Source organism: Arvicola amphibius, chromosome 4, assembly GCF_903992535.2.
Source record: "Arvicola amphibius chromosome 4, mArvAmp1.2, whole genome shotgun sequence".
In the NCBI taxonomy this organism is placed as follows: Eukaryota; Metazoa; Chordata; class Mammalia; order Rodentia; family Cricetidae; genus Arvicola; species Arvicola amphibius.
Genome location: NC_052050.1, coordinates 60642087 through 60667819, shown reverse-complemented (window position 1 = coordinate 60667819; position 25733 = coordinate 60642087). Strand labels below are relative to the sequence as shown.

Genomic DNA, 25733 nt, shown 5'->3' with positions numbered 1-25733 from the left:
TCAGAGTCAGAGCCTCAGCCCCCAGAGCCTAGGGTGACGGTGGTTTTTAGGGTGCTGGCTACTGGCACCTTGGCCTGGGTTGGTGACAGCTGGGGACCCTACCAGCCTGTACCTATGGGTCCTTTCATCTGCTGCCCCTCTATATATAGCCTTCATCCAGCAGACTTCAGTCCCAACTTTACCAGCACAGTGATGGGCTGGCAGATGTTAGCCAGGGTCACACTAATTTCCTATACTTAATGCACCTGATTCTGTCCTCAGTTCCGGGAGGTGAGGGATCTGAAGGGCTTCAAGTCCCTGAACTAAAGGAGGCACAGGCAGCAGGCATCATGTCACACAGCCTACTCCTGTGTCCCCACTTGGTTTTTACCTCAGGGCTGGCTGAGGCCAGTTCCCCAAGGACAATGCATCAGGCAGCCTCCTGGGACAGCTCAGGAGCCCAGAGGAAGGAAAGTGGGTGGGGAGTACAGAGATGAGCTGCTTTGAGGGGACAAAGGTTCTAAGACTGTAACCGTCACACAACCCTGCAACTCTGACTGAAACCACTCAACTGTAGCTGAATCTGCAGTGGGAACTGTGGATTAATAAGTCAGGGAGGGGGAGAGTTCCAGCAGCTGAGGCTCTCACACTCAGTGCTTGGCATGGGCTTTGTGGAAGATTCGGAGGCCTTTTTGGCAGAAACCCAGCTGGGGAGTTGGATGCCTCAGGCCTACCTGCTCTGATCCAGGATAAGTGACCGTGCTCTATCTGCCCGAGAGCCAGGAAGATCCACCACAACTATCCTGTAGCTCTTAGCTAGCCAGAGTACCTACACACCTGCCCTCTCCCCCATGCCTGCCGCACTGCAGGGCACAGCAGTTTCCTCGCCAGGCCTCTGGGACGGGGAATGGAGAAGAGGGTCCGCAGCTGCTCCCTCCAGCATGGCCCCATGCAGGTCTGTTAACAGGTGTGTGGTGCTGGTCTTGGGGAACAGGCTCTGAGTCCCAGTACTTGGGAAGCAGAAGTCAGAGGATCTCTGAGTTTGAGGCCAGCCTGGACTACATAGTAAGACCGTATCTTGAAACACAAAATAAAATGAAAAGGCAGGCGGGTGCTGGAGAGGCGGCTCTGTAGTTAAAGAACACACACTGCTTTTGCAGAGAACTAGGGTCTGGTTCCCAGCACCCACACTGGGTGGCGCACGACCACTTTAACTCCAGTGAATCAAAACGCAGTCTCCTGGCCTCTGTGGGCACCTGAACTAATAAGTGCACATATCTATACTCAGATAACACACATAAACACATAATTTAAGAATATGATTTTTAAAAAAAGTCATGTGGGCCAACTTTCAGGTTATTTGGCTGCTCAGGCTGACTCAGATATCACACAGGAATGGCTGGTTCAACTATTTATTGTGGCGTACTTTACATGCAAGAACACAAATTAGAGAGACAGTATTTGGAAGCAGAACCAGTGGGGTGGGGGACACACTAGTTGTCACATTGAGTCACCCTCCAGAACCAGCTCTACCCACAGAAACACAGGACAGTGACAAGAACCCGACTCATAAGACAACAGAATAACAGACTCAATCCCGTCCGTTTTTTCAGCAGCCCCACGGATCCTCAGATCCTCCAGACAAAGTGCAAACTTTAGGAAGGAACTACCCCTGCTCTCCCAGAGAGCCCAGGGCGAGTATGGCAGGATCAGTCAGAACACAGGGTAGACAATTGTTCTTGGGAACCCAGGGAAGACTAGCCTAGACCTCCATGAAGAAGAAGGGCTGGAGATGGGCATTGAGCTAAGTGGGTGCCACAGGACCATAAAGGGGGGACCTCCAAGAGGAGACATATTCCCCTCCTGGCCTCCTGTGAGGCTGAGCACACAGGGAGACTCCAGTCATCCCAACAGCAGACCACAGAGAGACTGTGGATTGACCAGGCAGGAACAAAGGCTCTCCTGCTGTTCTCTCAGTCACCTAGGACTGACCTGGCCCCAAGAGTGCCTGTGGTCCGCCCTGAGCCATCTGAGACCATCAGTCAGGGGATTGCGAGCAGGAAAGTCTTGTGGTGGAGCAAAGGAACTCACTGCCACCAGGTCACTTAGGGTCCAGCCACCACTTTCCCGGCTGAGCAGTGCCGTGGGTGGCAGCATGGGCCAGGTGGGGAGGACAAGGGCTCACGCCAAGGCACAGTCGCTCACATGAGGGGCTGACAGGAAATGAAAACTAGCTCTGGCCACAGCTACCAAGAAGCCCTTTTGGCTCTGAAACCCCATGTCCCATATTCAGATAACTGAGTTGTTCAGTCACTGCCCAACTCTAGCCTGCCTTCCTGGTACCTGGGCAGGCTCACAGGGTCAACATATACCTAGTGACTTTCCTTTGCTGCTGCCTGATGGCCAAAAAGGTAGGAAAAAGCAGTCTTCATACTTCAGCACACAATGAACAAGAAAAGGTTAAACACATCCTCAAGAAAATATTTTGACAAAATAAATATTTTAACCTATAATCAGGTGTAATTAGTGCTTATGAGTCCCGGCAATAATTTAGTGTAATTAAGTACACACTCTATCTGTGATTTCTAACACTTGTAGAGGCTGCTGGCTTGAGAGGGCCCAGTTTCTAAGGACTTTGCCCACAGATAGTGGGGAACCACAGGCCTCAGGACAGGACAGGACAGGACAGTCCACAGGGTTGAACCCCCTTCAAGACCGCCCCCCAGGCCCAATCTTGCTTCTCGTAAAGGCCTCAGGCACATGTCACTTCAGCCCACAGATAAGGTGGACTACCTCTAGACAAGAGAAACCAGACTACCAGCTGGGCTGCTCCCAGCCAGAAAGACGGTCTCTTAACAGCCTGTGGGAGTCCTTGAGTATAGGCTGCCCCCAGGGCAGCTGTAGTCAGGACAGGGGACATCTGGACACTGGTACTAGAAACAGCCTTGTTGGGAACACCCAAGGTAGGCCTCCACATCCATTTCTCTCCCTGATGGAGGCCCATCTTCTTCTCTGTATCACCCACAAGCAGGGGCATCCTCTGAAATCAGAGGCGCTGGCCTGACTGCCTACTGCCACAGGTCCAGCTCTTTAGACTGTGTACAGCTGATCCTCAGAGACAACCCTTTTAGACTGTGCCAGAGGCTAAGCTTCCAGGTATACTGGGCTCCCTAGCCTCCCCTGGTGTGATAAGCCTTCAGAGGCCTTAATAGTCAGCCTAGCTTAGAGGGCTCTGCCCTTGAGAAACACTGAGAGAGAAGCTCTGCTTGGCCACGGGTCCTGACAGAGTGTGGCAGGTGCTCAAAGAGGGCTAGGCAGTTAGCAGGTCAGCTGACATCCTCCACAGGCCCTGCCAGGTGAACGCTAACCAGAGTCCTGGGGTAGGCCATTTCTGTTCTCACCCAGGGATATGGTCCCACCCTAAGAGCTGCCCAGAGCCTGTGCCCTGATCCCACTGCAGGTGGGACCCAGCCTCCTCTCCCTGCTGGGGCTGGTACTCGGTGGCAACAGGTGTAGCACTGGGCCATTCTAACGGTGGAAAAGGCTGACCACACATTGGGTGGGGAGTATGTGGTGACCTGTACAGTATATAGTAATACAGCTGCAACAGCTTCTTCCTTTCTCTAGGCGACAGCAGCTAGACCAGGATTCAGGGAACACTGGGACATTTGCTCAGAGACAGGAAACAAACCAGCCAAGACAGGGCAGGGACAAGTACCACCAGTTCTCGCTTGCTCAGATCCAGGCTGTCAGGCTTCAGACTGAAACTGCTGGCTAGGGGACATGTGAAGTGGGGGGTAGGTCAAGTGGGGACAGCCATGAAGGCTGAGGCCATGTCAGGGAGGGGAGAAGAGTGGGGAAGAGTGGAGTATGGCTCCAGCCTGATGCGGCCCCTGGTCATCGGGAACCCCCAGGCACAGCACACAGTTAGCTACCTGTTCTGGGCCTGGAGGGAGCCACACGGAGGCTGCTGAAGGCAAAGCTGAGTCACGGGATACATTAAAGTCATGTTGTGTTGGCAAACAACCCTCTCCAGACATCAGGGCTGATGTGAGCGTGAGTGTGCACAGTGTGCATGGAGTAAGCTGTCTACCATCCGCAGGGCATGTGCTGCCCTTGGCTCTTCTCACACCGAGAGCCACAGGTCCCAGGCCTAGCAGCTGATGGATGGAGGAAGGGCCAGCGACAGTACAGACACTAGTGCCACCCAGTCCAGGGAGAGAGACGAAGCCTGTGGTTATGGATACTTGAGCCCTGCTTTCCCAGAGTCCTTGATGGAAGAAGGGGTCCAGGGGAGCAGAGTGTCTCACCTAAGGAAGTCATGGAACTAGGCAGAAGCAGGATGGGGTGGTGAGAGTCAGTTCAGGAGCTCTGCTCATAAAGTGTCAAGGGGCTACCCTGCCTGAGGCTGGACCACTGCTTCTTCCTGGGAAGACCCAAGGCCGAGAGTCCTTGGGGTGAGGGAGGACAGGCCCTCTGGTCAGTGCTGCGGTCACCCAGAGAAAAAGTGGCAAAGCAGGCCCTGACCAGGCAGGCCTGGGAGCAATCAGTGGCATTTCCATGGAGATACAGATGTGCAGGCTGAGGGATTGGGGAGTGGCCAGTGCCCAGTGCCCACTAGGAGAGTCAGCAGTGACCTGTCATGGGGAGGCAAACCACAGGACAGCTCACAGGGCAAAGAGTGCGTCCTCAGACCGCTCTGGCTTCTTCCGGTTGGAAGTATTTGAGGCTGGTGCAGGGGCCTCTGTTGGGGGTGAGGGCAGGTCTGGAACTGTTTCTGCAGCTTTGGCTCGCTCTTCCAGGAACTTATCGAACTCTGCAATACAAACCAAATTGAGGGATAGGCTTGGTGAGGGTCGCTTAGCAGGAGCCCCATACCCTGGTTTCCAGCTCCAGCCATACCATATTGGCCTGGCTACCCTCTGGGAGGAGGTACATGTGCAGGGGATGGGAGGGAGTGGAGGCGGGAGGGGTCCTGACAGGAGAACAACCAGCCAGGTCCAGGGTTATTCTGGGCCCTCCTGGTCTGGGGATCAGCCTAAGGGAAGTCACTGTTCTTGACTCTCCACGGGCAGAGCTGGTGGAAGCTGGATTAGTGGGGAGGACCCAGTATATTGCTGTGGGCCCCATGATGGGTAAAGGGTCTGACAGCCCCCAGTCTCTTCAGAGAGGGCTCTGGAAAAAACAGAGGGTATAGAGCACCTACTCCCCGAGAGCTCAGAGTTCTATCCTCCCCGCCCCCAGATCAGCAGGGCTGAGAGTGGGCCAGGACCTGCTTACACCACAGACCCACCCTCACTGACCCATGCAAGTCCTCGGACTGGTCGCTGTCATAGGGGAGGGGAAGCCTAGGATGAGGTATGGAAGGCAAGATGGAGAGGAGGACGTCAGATGGGAAGAGGGCAGGAGCCTTGCTGGAAAACTAGGCCTGTGTTCCCACCTGACGGATTCCCAAGAGGCCCTCACATTCTGTGCGTTGTGGGATCTGTGTGTGGGGACTTAGGACCTGGGCAGAACCAAGGATAGTAACCTGTGCCCTCCATTCACCCTCTTCCTGACCTTTATAGCTCTTCTCAATCTGTTTCGTCCTAAAGGAGATGAGCGAGACAGCTGTCTCCATCAGCATGAGTCCCCATGAAGGCGAGGGCTCAGGCCCAGCACCACAGGGATCCAATAGCAGAGGCCCTGTGCAGCCCTGAGAGGCAGAAGGCCACTGGCCAGGCCTACCTTCACTTGTGACACCCTCTTCCAGGTCGTCACCCTTCTGTGAATGGAGCAGAGAATAGCGTTAGGGCTCCTTCCTGTCTTGCCCACCCAGCCACCTCTGTCCACCCATGGCTACCCAAGTGAAGTCCTACTTTTCCTAGTTCCTGATTCTCTTCCTCCTATTAGAGAGGCAGAGAGTGTGCTTTAAAAAAATGTTTAAGCCGGGCGGTGGTGGCACACGCCTTTAATCCCAGCACTCGGGAGGCAGAGGCAGGCGGATCTCTGTGAGTTTGAGGCCAGCCTGGTCTACAAGAGCTAGTTCCAGGACAGGCTCCAAAGTTACAGAGAAACCCTGTCTTGAAAAAAACAAAAACAAACAAACAAAAGTTTAAAAAAGCAAAGTGATTTTAGGTTTTGATCTCCTAGAAGGACAAGAAAGAAAAATCCAAAATTAGTGCAGGCTGGTACCTGGGCCAGAGGGGAGAACCCCACCATCACTACCAGGCTCTGGGGAAAGATGCCACTGTTACAAAAGGCTGAGACATGCCAGTGTCGCCAGCACAGGGATCTGGGAAAACGCCATCCACACCAACAGCTGGAATCCACTTGGGGCCTGGAAAGCCTCAGCCTGATCCAGTAGGTCCTTTGGCAGTGGAAACTGTCACCTAGAAACAAGCCCCATGGCCTCCTAGGAGCTATCACTGCCTCCCCCTAGTCCTAAGCTCCCATTTTCCTGCCTAAAAGGGCCATGGAGGCACTGTGCATCTCTAGACATTTAAGTGGCTCACACTTGATTAGAGAGGAGCTCATACATGGGCCTTCCTAGGAAAGGCCCCATGATGGAGTAAAGAGTCACCAGCAGGGCTGAGCAACCTGGGCCTCTGACCTGTCACTGCATTGTGAGAGTCTTGCTAACAAACCCTTTCTGGGTCTCATGTAGCCAGGTTGGCCTTGAGCTCACCATGTAGCTAAAGCTAGCCTTGTGCTTCTGAACTTCCTGCCTCCACTTCCCAGATGCTGGGATTACAGGTGTGTGGCACCATGTAATGTCTGGGACAGGGCCTGCGATTTTCTGTTCCTGCCTCTGTGAGGGACATATTTCTTTCTAGGCATCCCTGGAAAGGTCAGAGGGGAGCTCTTTTAGCCTTCCCTGCCACCCAGGTGGCTGCTTCCTGGGGCTGTATCTTTAGAAGGCCTAGCCTCCTGGGGAAGAGGCAGTGTTGGCCCCTAACTACAACACGCTGCCCTCTTTCACAGGGGAGGTGCCACAGGAAACCTGTAGCCACCACCGAATCCCTCCTACATCCAGCGGCTGTGCATGGCATGCTCTGTAAGGAGAGGGAATTGACTGAGGCCATCTTTAGATGCATGATTTTCTGTCTTTTGCCCATCCCAAAAGATGGGCAAACATTCTTTTGGGGCAGGAGCTCTTTTAAACAAATACGAGAAGACAGTGGGAATGGGATGATGGTAAATTTAAAATCAAGCATCTAACTCATTTATGAAATGAAAAAAGAAAGAAAAAAGAAATGAAAATGTTGGGATGTGGTACTTGCCCATCAGCATGCACAAGGCCATGAATTCAATCCCCAACACGGGGCAAAAAAGAAAGAGAAAAGGAACAAAAACCAAAACACAAAAATATCTGCTTCCCTTAAAATAAAAAGCAAAACGAAACAGAAACAAATAAGCAGAAAAACCACTCAAACACACACTGTTGGCATTTGAGAAAGATGGGGAAGGTTTGGCATGTGTCAGGAGTGGTTCGAGATGGGCTCTCTAATTCCACAGATGTGAGACATCTGTATGGGACTGTGTGGCTGAGAGGCTGTGCCCAGAGCCAGCACCACCAGCGTCCACATGTTGCAAAGAAAGGTGAGCTTGGCTGAGCTGCCCCTCCCTCCTCCAACCCACCATGGTGGAGGGGGGCCCCCGCCACAAGCCCCAAGGTCTGTCCTTAGAACATCTGCCTTGCCACAACCCCTACATGAAATGTAGAAATCAAGTCTCACCAGGTCTGTCCTGAGCCACACCTCAATGTCGTCCATGACAGACGGCTGCGCAACGGGGATCTATGAAGGCAGAGGCGGCAAGCAGCGGGCGGGGTCAGGCAGGCCCCCACACAGCCAGGCAAAAGAAGACAGAACACCAGAACAAAGTAAATCATCAAAAGTAGCTTCCCAACAAAACCAAAATGTACACAGAGCAAAACAACTACATGGCACGCACAGGCAACACAGGCAGCTGCATGTGAAATGGCAGGTGAGGAGGGCAATGAGCTGGGAAATTAGAAGAAGCAGGCTGGTCAGCAGGGGCTGGTGGCAAGAAAGTACGTGTTCTTGATATGGATAACTTTTTGCTTGTGTGTTTTTGCCTTTCCATGCCAGGCTACAGAGCACCTCCTAATCTCAAGAAGGCACAGTCCTGCAGCAGCCATGACAGGAGGATCCGCTGCACTTAGTGAAGAGGCTCTCGGGCCCGAGGGGAAGTTGAGCAGCAGCATGCCTAGAGCAGGCTGCGGGTTCTCAGGAGGGCAGTCCAGCCCTGGGCCTCTGTCTACACCAGCTGAGGTGGCTTTCTGAGAGGGGAAGGAGTCAGAGGCACGGGCTCCCTCGGTCTGCCTGCTTCCAGAAGGCGGGCACACTCCCATTAATGGAGACACAGCTAACAAACGAGGCTTTGATGACAAAAAGGACAGAGGGCTTTAGTCTCTTTCTCTCCTTTGAGGAAAAAAATACCACTCGACAGCCCCGAAAGCCACAGCGTCCTTTAGTCTCATTCTCTCCGCTCTCAGTAGCTGGCTAAGCCTTAGTCACTGAGAAAGGTAATCTACTGCGGGCTGCGGAGCAGGATGCCTAGGATGTGGCTGGGCTCCCCAATAAACCTCATGGGTATTGGAGAAGGTACCATGCCTCGGCCTGAGTCAATGGCCCCAGAGCAGAGACTGAAAAATATGTGCAACTAAAAACATTTACATTGCTATCAGATAAGAGGTAAAGGTGGCCTTTAAACCCCTATAAGTCACGTTAATAAAAGGTTGGCTCCCTGCCTAGACAAATGAGATGATGGCCTTTAGTGAGGGTAACCTGCCTCTTCGCCTGCTCTGGGACTGAGAGGTGCCCCACCTGGGAGGCTTGCTTATTAGCCCCATTATTTCTAGAAAAAAAGGAGTGACAGTCCTGTGTCCAGAGCTGGCTGCATTCTAAAGTCACAGTCTAAAGTAAGAATGAACTTCAAATAGGCAATAAGGAGACCCAGTATAAAAAGTAACAAAAATAACCCACAAAGTCCAGCCTGAAAAGAAAGAGAACAAAGGATTCATATTGCTGGTTCCAGCTTTAGAGGTTGAGATCTGTTGCCAAAAAGGTGTGGCACCCGCACATGCTGAGCAGATGTCAGCAGCACCTCCCATGGCAAGCTGGTGACCCCCGGCTCCGAGAACGTGCTCTGTGCCCATCTTCACCCTGCCAAAGGCAGGCACACAGCGTTTTCAGAACGGCTCACTAATCAATAGGCATTGTCCCTCTGTGTTGCCATTTTAACCCCAGACCCTTCACCTGTCCCACTGGATATTTCAGGGAGTCCTGGTGACAAAGCAGACGATTACTCAGCAATGGCTGTGCCCACAGTGCCCACAGCAGATGCCTGCCTCCCCATCAAAGAAGGCTGGGACACAGAGGGTGCACTGCTATTGTGACCACAGGCAGGCAGGTTTCTACCTTGATGGACTCCTGGAAGGGATGTGCTGCTCTCATAATCGTGACATCTATAAATCACGTCTCACTCGTTGGGGACATGTGCCATGCCTAGCCCCCAGCTCAGAAAGTCAATCATTTCTCCAATGAGAAATGCCAACCACGGCAGCTGCTAGGGTGTACACGAGCACTTTTGCCTTCTCTAGCTCAGTCTACCTGGAAGAAACCAAGAGTCCACAACTGTGAGCTTTCTTCCTGCAGCGCTGGGGAGGAGCACAGGCTCTCCGGCAGGAGGGCTGAACACTTCCACTGTGTTGCTAGTTTTAGAGGGTTACAGGCTAAACAGACATTTCAGGGCTTTTTTCCTTATAATTCTTTTTATTACTGTTAAAAAGTAGAGGGCTAGGCTGGACCTGGTGGCCAGCACACACCTTTAATCCCAACAGTTGGGAGGCAGAGGCAGGCAGATCTCCATGAGTTCGAGGCCACCCTGGTCCACATAATGAGCTCCAGGACAGCCAGAGCTATGAAGCAGTGGTCTAGAGGTGTAATTCAGGAGTACTTGCCTACCATATGTGAAGCTTTGGGTTTAATTCACATCATAAACATCTGCAAACAGCTGAACACATCTCTGCAATGACAGCAAAGCAAGACAAAAATGGGGCTGGGCTCCACCTGGGCCACACTGTCCAGCTGTAGGCCTGGGGCAAGTCACTTCTCTTTGCACCTTTCTTCAAGAGGGGAGCCAGCCTCTTCTGTCTTGGAAGTCTCAGTTATGTGGCAAAATGTGAAGGAGTTGGCCTGGACATTTCAACAAGGCGGGGCCTCCATCTCCTCACCTGTGACAGGGTGACTGCAGTGCGGCATTCTGAGTCTAACACTAACATTCTGAGTCAGGATCCCTCATCGTCCAGGTTTGTGTTTCTATATTCTAATGTAGACACCCAAGGTGGTCTAGTCACTGGAACTGAGTCTCTTGGCCTCCGGGCATATTCTGAGGAGCTAGGGTGATGTTTCTCAGCTAGGCTTATGTGATGGAAGGCAGGTGACTGGATGCAGAAGCATAGCTATGAACCAGGTCTGGGAAGCAGGCAGAGCATCCCTCTCACCGCACAGGAACAGCCAGACCCAAACTTAACACGTACACTGACTGGAAAATAGACCTGCAGAGGCCCAGAAAGAGGGAGAAACAAGTCCCTCTCCTGCTGATAGAGGAAGGGGGCATGGCAGGGAGTCTCGGTGTGTTTCTGTCCTGGGACTTTGGGGTCTAACACCTGTAACGGGTCCCATTAGTGGCTCATCCAGCAGATCCCTGGAAAGCTTTTAGCCATTCTGTGATGGTTTTACCGTCTTCTTGGACAGTGATCCAAGCTGCAGGCTGTTACAGGAGGTTATAAAGAGTGATGAGGGAGGCAGAGGGAGAATGGGTGCGAAGAGAAAGGAATCCACCCAGAACACCCTCCCATCAAAACCAAGCCCAAATGTTGCTGCATGTGAAAAGAGCAGCCAGGCTGGCAGGGCGGAGCCCTGGTAACGATACCCAGCCTAAGTTATGAGTTCAGAGATTCAGGCATCTCTGATGCCAAGGTGGCAGGTTAGGATCTGGGTGGTGGGCAGAAATCCTGTTGCTGGCACCTATTGGTCACTCCACCTTAGGAACAAAAGGAGGGGAGGCACTGACACAGGCTCAGTCAGTCTTTTGTTTGTTTTTAGCTTTGGTGTCCTACATCTGGCAGTCAGCCAGAACTAGAGTGGAGATAACTAGCGTTAGCCCCTGGCAGCAGCAGTAGGGTTCTTTACTAACCTGTTTTTATTTTTCATCTCACGTGTGTGTGTGTGTGTGTGTGTGTGTGTGTGTGTGTATTTGTGTGAGGGGTATGTTCATGTAAGTGCAGGTGCTCATGGAGGCCAGAAGAGGGCACCAGATTCTCTGGAGCTGTAGTTACAGGCCATTGTGAGCTGCCCAATGTGGGTGCTGGCAACTAAACCTGGGTTCTCTACAGGAGCGGTATGTACTTTTAACCACTGAGCCATCTCTCCAGTCCTGTCTTTTATAACCCACTGCTGTTGTTCTTCCTTGTCCTGCACCTCTGGTGTTGGGGATCAACAGAGGACCTCAGGGTCTACTACTTCTGTTCTTGTCACTATTATTGTTGTTGACATGGTTTTATGCAAGTATGTGTGAGACAGGGTCCCATTATTCAGCTTAGGCTGGTCTCTGTGTAGCCCAGGCTGGTTCACACCAGGAGCCTCTTATATCAGCTTGTCCAGTGCTGAGACCAGAGGCATGCTTTCATTCTCTGAATTCCCCTGCTTATACCCTAGAAATGGGAGATTGTCCTAACTGATCACCAGCCAAAAGTAGCAGAAAAGATTGGAGGGCCAGGGAGGGAGAGAAGGGAAGGTCGCTGACCCTGGGCTCAAGTCAGATCTTGCTTACCTTTCCTTGCCAATACACCTGCTGCAGTGGCCTAACTGTGCAGGCTGCCCTCACACCTGAAGTCCCAAGAGAAGAAAGAACGAGTAGACACCCTTCCACAGCTGTCCCCAGCTCCAGGCACACGAAGAGACCTACCTGCCCAATGGTGCAGGTCTGTACAGGGTGCTATCTCTAGAGGATCCGTGAAACTCTCTTTGTGATACTTCACCCAGACCCAATGGGAAAAATATTCTAGAGCCCCTGGTCTCACTCAGTAGTACACAGTTTCCATATGAAGAATTTGTACTTGACAGGTTGGGAAGGGTAGGACTTCCATACTATGGGAAATAAGCAAAGCAGCTAACACACATTGTTTTAAAAGGAAAACAAACCGTAGGCAGGAAGGTGAGATACCAAGTTAGCTGTTAGTTGGGTTTGTTTCTGGGAAACTGAAGACTGACGCTCTACGTGGGGACAGGGAAGAGGAAAGTCGACTTGTGTGGACAAAGACAGGCACCATCACCAGCTGCCCAGGTCACACTCAGGTAGTTTGGAGGGCAGTATCCTTTTTTGCAGGGCTAACAGGCACAGGGCACACAGTTAGAATGTCTCTGTTTGGACAATGGAGATATAGTTTTAGGAAGCCTGCTCTAAGGCCAGGGCCCAGCATGACCTAGAAGAAGAGAATGAAGGGTCTGGCCAGTCCCCACTTGCAAGAACAACTGCTTCTCACTGGGGGCAAGTGTACACTGCTGTGGAAGGGGACAGCTTGGGCACCCGCTGCACTGGTCTCCAGACCCTGTCTGTACCCCTAGCTTAAGCCTTTCTCAAGCAGGTGGCCCCTGTGCTGCGAACAGCTTGTCACTTGAAGTCCTACATGGACACCTGCCATCTGGGCCCCTCTCCTGGCCTGACGTCAAGGACAAGTTCTACATTTGGCTTACTGCATTTATCTGGAGGGCAGAAGTCCACATGTCTATTTCTGTCATTTCTCTGTAGCCTCACCTGCTCCATCCCTACCACACACACCTAGAGGTTTGATTCTGCACTTAAGGATGAAATGGTCCAACTGAGGCAAGCATCTTGGGACCCTCTCTTCATGCACCTATCTCAGGGCCACCTGTACAGAGATGGTGGGAAAGACACTCCCAAGCCACAGAGTGGACTGTAAGCGTGATACAGGTTCTCCTGGCTTGATTTTCTTTGGCTCTGTTACTGTCATCTATACATTTATGCAAGAGGTCCCAGGCCATTTGTGAGGCTCCTATTATAGTACAAAAGCCCACCAAGCCTAGGACTGCCAAATTCCCAGGAATGAGTAAGGGGGAGCCTCTCTGACTGGCCACATGCTGAGCCCTCTCATAATGGTTCCCTCCTAAGCACAAGCCATGCTTACTTATGCTCATCCTGGAAAAACGAATACTGCCGAGAACTCCAGAGTCTGTGAGAGAAGGGAAAGGCCCTCCCCTCATGCCTGCAAACATCCCAGTCCACGAAGATCCGGGAGCACAGGCTCAGCCAGGGAAGGTGTTTCTGGAGCTAGAAGTCTGGGGCCTTACGGAGACTCCGCGTAGACAGGAGGGGAGACTGGCACCCCCAGAACAAGTGAGTGATCTCTGTCCTGTCTCGTCACAAGGACTGGGCAGGTGGCAAGAGGAAGGTGCCGACTGTTACACAGTGAGGGGCTGGGGTGGGCAGCGAGCTCACTCAGGTATGGCTCCTCACCATTCCTTGGGTCATGAGCCAGCTGTCTATGGGCTGCAGGTCACAATCCCCACCTTTCCCTCTCTGCTGGGCCAAGGACAAAAGAGTCCCAAAAAGAAAAGTCACAGCAATACCCACAACAGGAAGTCACAGCACATATTGTAAACAGAAGAGTCATTGTTCAGATTTGGTAGTCTGTCACACAAGGAAACATGCCTGGATGGATGCTTCCCACCGGCCCTAGCATGCCCCCATCCCACCTGCCTGGAAAAGAGAAGGCAATTCCATGCCGGGCGGGATAACAGAATGTTGGACACCAGGCATCGGTAAAGCCTGAGAGGTCATCCAGGCCCAATTCTTTGGATACAGCACAATTGCTTCTATTTTTTTCTAACTTACTCTGCTTTTTTGTTTGTTCTTTTTTCTCCATTCTTTTGTATTTTTTTTTTTTTTGGTCCATGTATCTTTTCTTAGATTCTTGACTTCAATGCTGAACTCAGCAAGTTCTTTACTGCCTTTTTTGTTTGTTTGTTTTTGTTTTTGGAGACAGGATTTCTCTGTGTAGCCCTCTCTGTCTTGGAACTCTCTCTGTAGACCAGGCTGGCCTTAAACTCAGAGATCCACCTGCCTCTGCTTCTGTAGTGCTGGGATTAAAGGCATGCGTCAGCACGCCCAGCTTCAGAATTTCTCTGTGCAATCCTGGCTGCTCCTGGAACTCACTTTGTAGACCAGGCTGGCCTCAAACTCACAGAGACTGGCCTGCCTCTGCTCTGGGATGCTGGAATTAAAGGCGTGCGCCATCACCAGCCCTTTATTGCCTTATGTTTTTGTGTTTGTTTATTCGTGGTGCTGCTGCTGATCCCAGAGCATCATGTACACTAGACAGCTGAGTTAAACCCGCAGACCTCTTGCTTTAAAAATATATTTATTTTATATGTGCATATGTACATGTACATTGGTACATGCATGCCACTATGCAGGTGGAGGTCAGAATGCAACTTGTAGAAATCAGTTCTCTTCCCACCATGTGGTTCTGAGGATGGAACTCAAGTTGTCAGGCTTGGCAATAAGTGCCTTTCCGGGCTGGAGAGATGGCTCAGCGGTTAAGAGCATTGCGTGCTCTTCCAAAGGACCCAAGTTCGATTCCCAGCAACCACATGGTGGCTCACAACCATCTGTAATGAGGTCTGGTGCCCTCTTCTAGCAGGCATATGTGCAAACAGAATATTGTATCCATAATAAATAAATAAATATTTTTAAAAAAAGTGCCTTTCCCTGCTGAGTCATCTAGCCAGCCCCCTCTTACTTCTTCACATCATAAAACTAGAGGTGGGCTCTTACTTGCAGAGGTGTGACTACACAACTTTCTCTCTATTTTCTTCTCAGTTCCAGGACAGTTCATGGCCCATGAAGGGTCAAGGTAGCCTGCAGATGTGTTCACACACAGAGACCATCCCATGTCCTGCCAGTCTTTCTTTTTTTTTAAATTTATTTATTTATTATGTATACAATATTCTGCCTTTATTTATCCCTGTAGATAGAAGTTGGCACCAGATCTTATTACAGGTGGTTGTGAGCCACCATATGGTTGCTGGGAATTGAACTCAGGACCTCTGGAAGAGCAGTCAATGCTCTTAACCACTGAGCCATCTCTCCAGTGCCCTGCCAGTCTTTCTTGCTGAGGCCCCTTGCCCCAGTAACAACAGGAACAGCAATCTGCCTACTATCATTGGTAAATCTGCTGGAATCAGCAAGACCTTTGAAAACAGGGAGCCAGGCCAAGCCACGCATTCAAAGGGTGAGAAGTTGACCACGTCTCCTGGACTTGGACCCAGGCCTGGGCACTGATAATGGCATGAGTGGAGCAGGACACATGCTGGCATGATGGGGCAGGTCCTTGGTCCAGTGTGGAGAGCAAAGAGCCTGGCTGGGGAACAAGGCTGCTCCAGATTGGGGTGAGCCAGGAAGAAGGGTAGTCCTTGTCTTTGCTGGACAGACTGGCAGGTCTCTAATTCCTCTGCTGGGCTCAATGCAGAGATAGTTTAAGTAACAGGAGGCTTAAAGAGCAGAGGCTACTATGGGGATGGCGAGTGTCACTGGAGGCTACTACCACTGTGTAATGGCAGGGTGGCAGTAGATGGGATCTTCTGTACCCCCTGGCAGTAAGTATAGGGGGGCATATGCCAGCTCAGAAAAGGAGTCCCCACCCTCGAGACCAAGCTTTTCCATTAGGCTAGGCAGCTGTTGTGCTGTTCCTCACCAGTCCCTTTGTATACGGCCCACAGGAGGCTAAGATCTGATGTTCAGAAAGCAAAGGGCCCTTCTTTGTCCAGTGGATGGGTGGGCACAGTCCCCTTTCATTCTAGCCCAGGGAGTCCTGGGAGCCCTCTTCCTCCTTGCGAGGCACACAGGCATACATTCCCATACATTTCCTGGTTGGACTCAAAAGGAAAATATCTGCAAAAATGTATTAAATGCATAAGTCCTTCTGAAGTCTTCCATAAGCTGGCAGTAGCCTGGGACTCACGCAGATTTCATCTTTATTTCAAAATGTTCTGACTCCTTGCTTGACTCTTTCCAAGCTCAGAGTGTGACAGGACACTCTCGAAACACTCCACCCCTGGAACTGGTACTACTTGGTTAGGCCGGCAGCCAGGTGGCTTAGTTCAGTATTTACTTCCCTTGAGAGGGTTATCATTTTATCAGTGCACTGCCCGCAACCCAGAGGTGCTCTGTGGTTTCCTCTCCAGGTCTGTCGCTGCCATTTATACAAGTCAACTTCTGCTGAATTATTCAACCAACTTTACTAAACTGCCTACCCTTGTTTCCAGAAGACTGTGGGCACAAAACAGGCTTGAAGACCTACCATTTCTGAGCTCTGTTTCCGATTGTCTAGAGCAGAAGCAAGTCCTCCAACAGCCTGGGGATCCTCATAGGTGACCCTGGAGAAAACAGTGCAAGTGAGCTTTCGCCCAGTGGATGCAGAGGTGTCGTGGTACCTGCCTCGTGTCTGCGGACTCCTGCTGTCTGTCTCCCACCAGCTCACCTCTGGAGTCCTCTGAGACCTGGGTACCACACTTTTCAACAATCCCTGCCTTGAGTACTGAAGCTGAAGAGAAAGATGTCTAAGTGTTCTGGAAGTCCTCAAAGGAAGAAGCTTCAGAAGACCAAGTAATTATTTCACAAGCATCAGCCTCTCTGCTGGGCTGAGTGGATAGAGTGCTAGTTCCAGATGCAGGGGCTATCTGCTTTGGAACCGGCTCCCCCATTTCTGTTTGGCTCATTTTGCCTTCGTCCTGACCTTTTTACTCAATTGGTTAGGCGCTGGGAGTAGGTCTGGTTGCTGTTTGTAGGGGGAGGGGCTGAATGAGACAGGGTCTGCAGTGTGGCAGATAGCTTAGGGAAGCAGGATTTCTACTCAGCCCTGAGCAGGCTGTAGAAAAGAGAGAGCAATCCATGACTGACAGAACAGACAACCCTGGGGCAGAAGAGAAGGGGAGAAGGGACTGGTACTCTCCAGGGCAGAGAACAAATAGAGATGGGGTTGGCACTCATTCAGTTTTAGAAGGTAACAAGTTCTCACCATTATAGTTTTAAGTTTCTAGAAATCTTTTTTTGAGGGGGAGTGTTGAGGCAGGGTATCTCTGTGTAGCCTTGGCTGTCCTGGAACTCACTCTGAAGACCAGGCTGGCCTTAAACTCAGAGATCTATCTGCCTCTGCCTCCTGAGTGCTTGGATTAAAGATATGTGACAATGTTGGCTCCAGAAATTTTTAATTTGGTAAAGAAAAGGTGCCGTCCTCTTTCAGTGTGGCCAGCTGAGGAAACGCTCCCTCACCCCCACCCTATATCTGCAGAAAGCCACTGGAAGCATTCGACATACGTCTTTCGCTGTTCAGCCAAGGAGTTCCCTCTGGTCTGGGCAAACATGTCGAAACCATCATGAGGCTTACACTGTTGCAGTGAGCTGAGGGTGCCACTGACACTCTCAGTTCCCAAGTCTGTGACAGCAAAACAAGAAGCAGGTGAGAACAAACGGGGGCTTTAAAAACCTTGTAAAAATGTCATATTATTGTACTGTATTATTATCATTCTCTCTCTCTCTCTGTACATGTGTGCGTGCATGTGTGTGTGTGTGTGTGTGTGTGTGTGTGTGTGTGTGTGTGTTGCAACTCAGATCATCAGGCTTGTATAGAAACTACCTTTATCCACTGAGCCATCAATCTTATTGGCCCCAAAATATGGGTTCTTAATGGAGTTCCCCGAAAGTCAGGATGAGAGTCTAGTGGGTTAGACACTGTGGAGCTTCATGGCTGTCCTCAGCATTCCCAGTACAGCACACATAAGCGCCAGGGCAAGCTAGGTGGGAAACAGGCTTTGCCCTGAATCTGAAACTGTTCAAGGAGGGAAGGAGGCATCCTAGACAGAAAAGAGACTGCTGGCAGTGAGGAGATGGGGACAAAGGACGGCATGCCCACAGCTATCCACCATGCCCTTCTCAGGTGCCCCCACCACATTTACTCCAAAACAAAGACTAAGGATCTCAGCCACATATTTGATCTAGAAGCTGTTTCCTAGGCACCCAGAGTCAGAGTTCAAGTACATCTGGTGGAATCAACATGGTCCTATGGCCTCAGGAGCTCACATGTGACTGAACAGTTAGGAGGACCAACCCTTGCAACATTTGGCTTTTGATGCTGGGAGAGGCTCAGTGCGGGTCCTTCGAGATGAACAGAGTTGTGCTGCAGAAGGGGAAGAAGTCGGACAAAGGCCATGGTTCAGAGAGCCAGGCTATGGGCAGTGTTAGCCCATGAGAGGGCAGAGTGAAAGGTGTGGCTAGAAAGGGAGACAAGAGGTGACCAGTGAGGTGAAGCAGTGGGTTGAAGAGCATCAGGCCTTTTAAAGAAAACAAAGCAGCAGAATCCACTTTGAACTTTAGCTATTAAATATGGTGACTTGAACCCAGCATGGTGGCTTACACTTGAATTCCTGGCACTTGGGAGACTGAGGCAGGAGGCTTGCTATGAACTCAAAACCAGTTTGGGCTACACATTGAGTTCCAGGCTGGCTCAGAAGGTAAAGGCACTTGTCACCAAGGCTGATGATCTCTGACCAATCACTAAAACTCACATGGTAGAAAGAACCAATGCCCACAAGTTGTCCTTTGAACTCCACATGTGCAACATGACACAAGCGTGCAATGCACACAAACACTAAATAAATCACTGTGATTAAAAACTTTAAAAATATGTGTCATCAGCTATATTGAAGGCAAAGACATCTACTCTATTATGCATATATGGCTACAGAGGAAATTGAGACACCAAAGTCATAACAACTGACAGGCCACTGGGTACGGTTTAATTCAACTGAAGTGAAATGAATATAGAATTATTTGGAAAAAAAAACATAAAATTAAGGTATAGGAAAAAATTCTGAAGGTCATGGTGGTTAGTTATACCAATATCAGAATTTAATTTTGTATAACTTGGTATAACTGAAACATAGAACCATTCATACATTTTCATCATGGAAAAGTGAGAAGTTTCTCCTAAATTTCAGACAATAGAACACTTTAGGTTGATGGTACAGTTTGAGGTAGGCAAATATATCACACTACCACTTTGTTTCCTAGTCCTGTGCAGACATTGCCAATCCATCACAGATTCTTCTTTTAGGGATTTATGTGTAACAGTTAGCTTTAACTGTCAACTTCACATATTCTAGAATCATCTGAATAGAGAATCTCAATGAGGAATTCTCTGGATCAGGCTGGGACTGTGGCGCTTTTGTGGACGGTTGTTTTGATTGCATTAATGGAGACAGGAGGACCCACCCCTCCTGAACAGCGATATTCCCTGGGTTTGGGCTCTGGACTGTCTAAATGCAGAGGGGGGCTGAGCACAAACAAGCATACATGCACTCAATCTGTCTGCTCTTGACTGAGGATGTGACTAGCTGCATCAAGTTCTTGCCTTGACTTCCCTTCAGTGATGGACTGCCACCTGGAATGATAGGCCAAATAAACCTCCCCTACAGGGCTTTTTGTCAGGGTGTTTATTACAATAACAAATGAAATAGAACAATGTGGCTTCAGCTGCCTTTCAAACCTGTGTTCTGAGCAGCCAGTGAGGTGAGACCGACTTGCCACCTTTGGTCTATTCAATAGTTAAAAGAAACCATTTCAAGTACAAAGAATATTCCAGATAAAAACACGGCAGGTTACTTGTCTTTTAAAAAGCAAACAATTTCTACATCCTCAGAACTTCCTCCACCTCTACCTTCCCATAACGGTTTGACTGTAAATTTTAGGAAAGGAGTTAGAAGTTGAAGGTGGGGCAGTTGGCTGGGACTTGGGACACACCTTCACGTGGACTGCTCTAAAGGACTTCTGACATCGAACAAAGACAAAGGTATCCAGGAGGAGGCCAGAAAGAGGGAGACCCTTTCCTCTATTTAGGACACTCACCCAAGCCTGCGAGTTGGGAGGAGAGAGAAGATGGGGGTGCTGTGCTCCCCACCATGGGGCTCACCACAGCAGGGGAGCCGGGGCCCAGGTCTATTAGGTTGTCTTCAGTCACTTCGCTCAGTACCTGTCAGGACACGAGATTGACAGGGAGGTCAGCCATGGGTCAGGCTCCAGTTCCCCCGACATAGATAAGCTCATGCTTATGAGAAAATGCACCGACAATGTCTGGCAAATGAAAGGTGGCTCTCCTTACCTACCCAAAGGGTACACGGTGGGCCCAGGTTATCAGTGAGCCCCATGCCCTGCCCTCCTCTTCTCTCTTCTCACATAGGGTAAACTGAGTCACTAGGATGGTGACTAATTTCTGTGGGTGTCTTCCTTCTGCTTTCCCACCAGTATGCCTGTTAGCTCTCCCCAGGCTCCCTTCAAACAGAATTTGCTCTGCAGTTACTCAAGAATTTGTGTTTAGTCCTACTCAGGAAACCAGAAGCAAGGCCTGAGTAGGTGAGGTGTCTAATGTGTGTACTGGGTAGGTGCCCACCTCAGAAGACGAGGGGGCTCCAAAGGACACTTACTCCATTGCTGGCATTCTGAGCAGATCGGCCAGACCGGTACCTCTCGAACCTAATGGAAAGGAGAGCAGATGTAGGAGAATGTGAGTGAGGCCCAAATGGCTACGCTCATGGTCCTGAGAAGAACAATGTCATGCTTTCCTTGACACGGGGCTCCTGTCTTACAGGTTTAGCTCTACTGTCTCTCCCACAAACACCCTGAGCTGGCATCAGAGACAGGGTATTGGCTGGTTCTTGGAGAAGCCCACTAGAAGCATCCTTAGCCATCTCCTCATACATTTGGCCCCAATGCTTCTGCAGTCCCTGGAGGTATGATTGGGTCATTAGGTCTCCACATGGTCATTTGTGAAGCCTGCAGCAAGAGCAGCCTGATTCTACTCCATAGAGCTCTTCTTGGGGTAATCAGCTTGTGGCTACAATGTCCCAAAGCCAACTTCAGGAAGAGACAGGGGAGCCTGGAGAAGGCCTTGCCAGAAAACATGAGATGGTTTGTGCCAACTTTCTAAGGGCTGCCAGGAAGGCAAGATGGAGTGGGCCCTGCCAGGCATACCCTCTTCCACATCCAGTCAGCACATAGCTATAAATGGAGACAAACATCCCCTATACTGGAAGTTATCCTTCCACCTGGTAGGAGGGGTTGTGGAATATCCACAGTGGGCAACAGATCCTGCTCTGGGCTGACGTCTATACTGAGTGTCACCAGCATCTAGGACGAGGGATCCCGGAAGAACAGTATGACTAAGAAGGTGTGCACTGTAGGGTTTGTTTGTTTCTTTGAGTTTCAGGGAGTTTATTATGGATGCCTAGGTGGGGCTTAAGAGAGCAAAGAATTGTGTGGCAGGAAGGGTGCTTTAGCTAAAGAGTGAAAGCACTAAAGAACCAGAGAAAGCATGCTTTGGCTCTGGCTAGCATCCAAAAAAAAAAAAAAAGAAGACAACGAAAAAGAAGAAGAAGAAGAAGAAGAAGAAGAAGAAGAAGAAGAAGAAGAAGAAGAAGAAGAAGAAGAAGAAGAAGGAAGTCACATCTTTCTGTGTCAATCTCGACTCAGAAAGGTGGGGAGACCTAAGCAAACCATGGCAGCTCACAGACCGTGCCATTAATTAATTAATTAATTAATTAATGCTTTTTGAGAGCTCTGTTAGATAGCCCAGGCTGGCCTGAAACTCACTGTGTAGCCCAGGTTTGCCTTAAGATTTTCTTCTATCTATCTCCTAGGTGCTGGGGTTACAGATCTATGTCATGGTATCTGGCTTCCACTGCAGCTTTAACCCCACTACTCAGGAGGTAGAGGCAGGCAGATCTCTGAGTTTGAGACCAGCCTGGTCTCCAAAGCAAGTTCAAGGACAGCCAGGACAAAGAGAGACCCTATCTCAAAAAACAGGAAAAAAATTAAAAAGAAAGAAAGACTGATTACATGGGCATAGTGGTGTGTAACTGTAATCCGAGAGAAGCTGGGGCAGGAAGATCAAGAGCTTGAGGCCAGTCTGAGATATAGAGAGAAAGCAAGCGAGAGAGAGAGAGAGAGAGAGACAGAGAGAGAGAGAGAGAGAGAGACAGAGACAGAGACAGGCAGAGACAGAAAGACAGAGAGAGACAGAGAGACTGTTCTTTATACCCCCTTGAAACAAAACAAAACAAAAATCTAATCAAAATAAATTAAATAATAAACTAACAAACCAGAAAGACTTGTGTGGTTTTCAATAGCAGTCTGTAGTGCCCCACTGGTGCCTCTGAAGTCTTTCTACCTGCAGACCAGTGGACTTACGGACGACTGTCCCACAGTGGTCCTGCTATTCATCTCCAATGAAGGCTTGAATAGACACAACAGGCTGGGAGTGTTGGGGTCCTCAAACTGGACACACTGCCAGCAAGCCCATACTCCTACAGCAATCTCTGTGTTCATCATAGATGGGCATAGGACCACCCATCCCTACTGCCAGTCAGGAGCTAAACCAGCTCTAGCCGTGATGCAGTGTGGACGTCTGAGCTTTCAAAGCATATGCGAACACAGTGTCTGTCTCCTGTTCCTAATGACGTCAGATCATTGTCCTTCTGATAGTCCTACACAGAAAGCTGTCAGTAGGCAGAGGGAGTGGGCCGCAAGCCTCCCATGGACACACTGCTGTTGGGCTCTCTTAAAGGAAAAGGCTAGCCTAGAGTCAAGGCAAGTCACAACCCTGGGCCAACTGGGAACTGCCCAAATCATGGTCCAGATGGGAGGGAGCTGTTCTTGCCACCACCCACTTAAAGCTAGGTCCAGAAAAGACGCTTTTGACTTAGTCCCGTGGGAGGCTTTGGAGAGAAAAAAAAGGTTCAAGTTTGTCACTTTAAGTGGTTTGGCTGCGGGAAGAACTGAAGGACTGTGTTTCCCCAGAGAAGCAGTGTTCACACGCTGCCTACTTCACTCAATACCCCAGACGTACTGACATTTACAAAGGGAAAGATCTTTTTTCCTTTTTCAAGAACAGAAAGAAAGAGGAAATCCTTCTCTTTTGTAAAGGCTCCCTTCCCCCAGTCCTCTTCACATTCATAGGATCATCAAAGGAGCAGGTGCAGCCCCGCCCCAGCCCTCCTGGGATTCACAGAGAGCAGAGGTGGATTCTGCAGTCAGCTACCTGCTGTCCTGTTCTCTGGAGAACAAGAGCACTGCTTCTGTCATCCAAGAACAAATGAGCATCTCTGATGAGCACTTTCCACCTCGAACACCTCCCAGGCTCTCTCAGCCTCCCTCCCCTGCTTTGTTTATAAAGGAAATTCCTCTGATATGCCAATCATCTTTTTAAGGGAAAAGACCCCAAAGGACTCCGGCCCCACCTCTCATAGCGGAGGAAGACATTGTTGAGGTCATCGTTGACGTGCAGCAGCTCCTCGGTGACCTCCTCGTTGGACACTCGGGAGATGAGTTCCACTATGCGGTGCTGCATGGCCCGGCAGGTCCTGTTCAGTTCCTAGGAAACACATGCACCTCTGGCAGAGCCTACTGGGAATGCCTTCCTCACATTCTACTGCCTCTGAAAGGATGTGTACTGACTCCTGAAAGTCAGGGAGGAGTACATGCTTGTTCATAAAACCAGACGTGCACAGAATGGGAAGTAACAGCTCCCTGCTCTCCTGCCTCAGAGGAAGCAAGTACTTCTTCAGTAGATGGAGGGTGTGCGTGCGTGCGTGCGTGTGTGTGCGTGTGTGTGTGTATGTGTACACGTATAAGTCATTTTTTAAAAGAATATGTTTGTGTAAATAAATTTGAAATCTATATGGAATACCTCTAAGGACACAATTTAATAAAGTTATTCTAGCAGACATATTCCTATAATGCCACTAAAAACAAAATAAATAATTAAATCCATCACATACAGAAAAAAGCTTTGGTACAGTTTTATGACATTATGAGTACATTCTACCTATAACAAATCTGGGTGGCTAAAATAATCCCATAATGCTCATTTGCTTTGCCTCTTGCCACTAAAGTACTCACCTATGTTTGACTTGGGTTCCAAAGTTAAGCCATCACTCTCTAGTGTTAAGGCTGCACCACATACTGTCCTGGCTCCTCAGGTGCCAGCTGACTTCAACAGCTAACTACAAATCATTTTAAAAGATTTTTATTTTATGTGTGTGTACCTGAGAGCATGCATGTGCCCCACATGACTGCAGGTGCCAGAAGACTGTGCCGATCCCAGAAGAACTAGAGTTAGAGGCAGCTGTGAACTGCCCAATGTGGGAGCTGGCAATCGAACCCAAGTCCTCTGCAAGAGCAGCCAGTAGGTCCTACTGCTGAGCTACCTCTTGGGCCCAATAAAAATCATTTTTAGTAGAAAGACATAATTCTTTGTGCCTTGCTTCTTCTCAACAAAAGTGGCTCTTTTGTCCACTGCTTTGTACAGACCAACTCATTCCTCTGCTGTATGTCACCCTGTCCAGAGCTCACTGTCCTGATGCTGTTGGACAAGTGGCTTGTGATATCTCTGTTTTTGGCCAACCCAAACAATAAAGCAGCTAACACACATACTCATTCTTACACACTTGGGCAAGCACTTCTGCAGCGTGAGGTCCTCAGTCACCATAGTAGCCCTCTCAACCTTTTAAAGCAAGAGCCCCTTAAGACAGACTCTGTACCTTACAGAGTGGTTTAGAGGAGACACCTTGCCCCACAGCAAGCTGCTAGCTAGGCTCTTGTTTGCAGAGATCCGCTAGGCCCCTGCCTTCTTGAATGTGCCAGACCGAGGATGAGGAAACATGGCAGGTTTGTCAGGCTGGCCCCATGGGTCACCAGGGCCATGGCAGAAGTGAAATACTGCTCCTGGACACTGGGGGGCACTAATAATCCAGTCAGCTAGGGGCAGAGACACTAGAGATGGCCCACCTTTCTCAGAGCTCCACCGCAGGACTACCTCAGACTGAAGGCAGTCTAAAGAGTACATCTGGTCAGCCGGCACGGGCAATCTTTGCTTCTCTTTGTGCCATCAACCCACTGTCCTGGCTAGAAGATCTCTTTTCCCATTTCCCAGCACCAAGGCTGACACATGGGGTACACCTTCCAAAGTTCCTAAGAGAATGAACAGACAAGGCAGGTAGCATTCCTCCACCCCCTCAGTGCTTCAACTCCCAGTGCTGTGGGATTTGTATGACCTAGGCCTGGCTGTGCCCTGCTTCCCATAGTGCTCAGCCTTTGGGCTCCCTAGCACCCATCAGGGAACAAGTCCTGGCCCAAGTGGATCAGCCTGGAATCACTCAAATGCAGCTGTATTTATCAAACTATAAGAGACCTGGACTCAGGAAGCTGAGTGCATACAAGTCTGGTGTTTACCTGAACAAAAAGAGTCCTTGAGATTCCTCCTCCCTGGATCTGGCCACCTTGCAGGACCTGCCATCCTCTGTCTAGCCAGAATAACTCTATCAGTTTCTTGGTCACCACATAAAAAAGCCCAATGTCTGTACCTCCAGATGTTTCTCTGAACAGACCCCTCCATGCGGCTCTCCTAGGTTTGGAGAAGGGAGTATGATCCCTGGAATAGACCCTACCACACAGGTACAGGGGAAGAAAGCATGGCCCCGTCTAGTACTTATGGCTAAGCAGCAATCCTTGGCTGTGCTTGGTTAGGGAAAGATAAGGAAGAGTCAGTCAGCTCTCCTTCAAACTGTAGGCCAATAGTAAGGTAGAAGACCAGCATGTCAGGGAGGGCCATGGGC

The 25733-nt window shown here is 50.0% G+C and overlaps 1 protein-coding gene across 3 annotated transcripts in view; it reads right to left on the bottom strand.

The window, feature by feature from the left end:
- Nucleotides 1–1377: 1377 nt before the first annotated feature.
- The window catches only part of Tom1l2 (target of myb1 like 2 membrane trafficking protein), a 127265-nt gene continuing 102909 nt past the window's right edge, over nucleotides 1378–25733 (bottom strand). Inside the window, exons 8-16 of one of the 3 annotated variants that reach the window (XM_038325102.2) lie at nucleotides 23358–23491; nucleotides 20547–20595; nucleotides 19972–20095; nucleotides 17386–17503; nucleotides 16373–16445; nucleotides 13525–13614; nucleotides 7698–7757; nucleotides 5707–5743; nucleotides 1378–4795 (exon numbers count right to left, since the gene is read on the bottom strand). In XM_038325102.2, coding sequence (XP_038181030.1) covers nucleotides 4647–4795; nucleotides 5707–5743; nucleotides 7698–7757; nucleotides 13525–13614; nucleotides 16373–16445; nucleotides 17386–17503; nucleotides 19972–20095; nucleotides 20547–20595; nucleotides 23358–23491 — 834 coding nt within the window. In that variant the 3' untranslated portion in view covers nucleotides 1378–4646. Of the gene's footprint in view, nucleotides 4796–5706; nucleotides 5744–7697; nucleotides 7758–13524; nucleotides 13615–14699; nucleotides 15936–16369; nucleotides 16446–17385; nucleotides 17504–19971; nucleotides 20096–20546; nucleotides 20596–23357; nucleotides 23492–25733 lie in introns of those variants that run through there. The other 2 variants (XM_038325101.2, XM_038325103.1) reach the window with 2 other exon arrangements.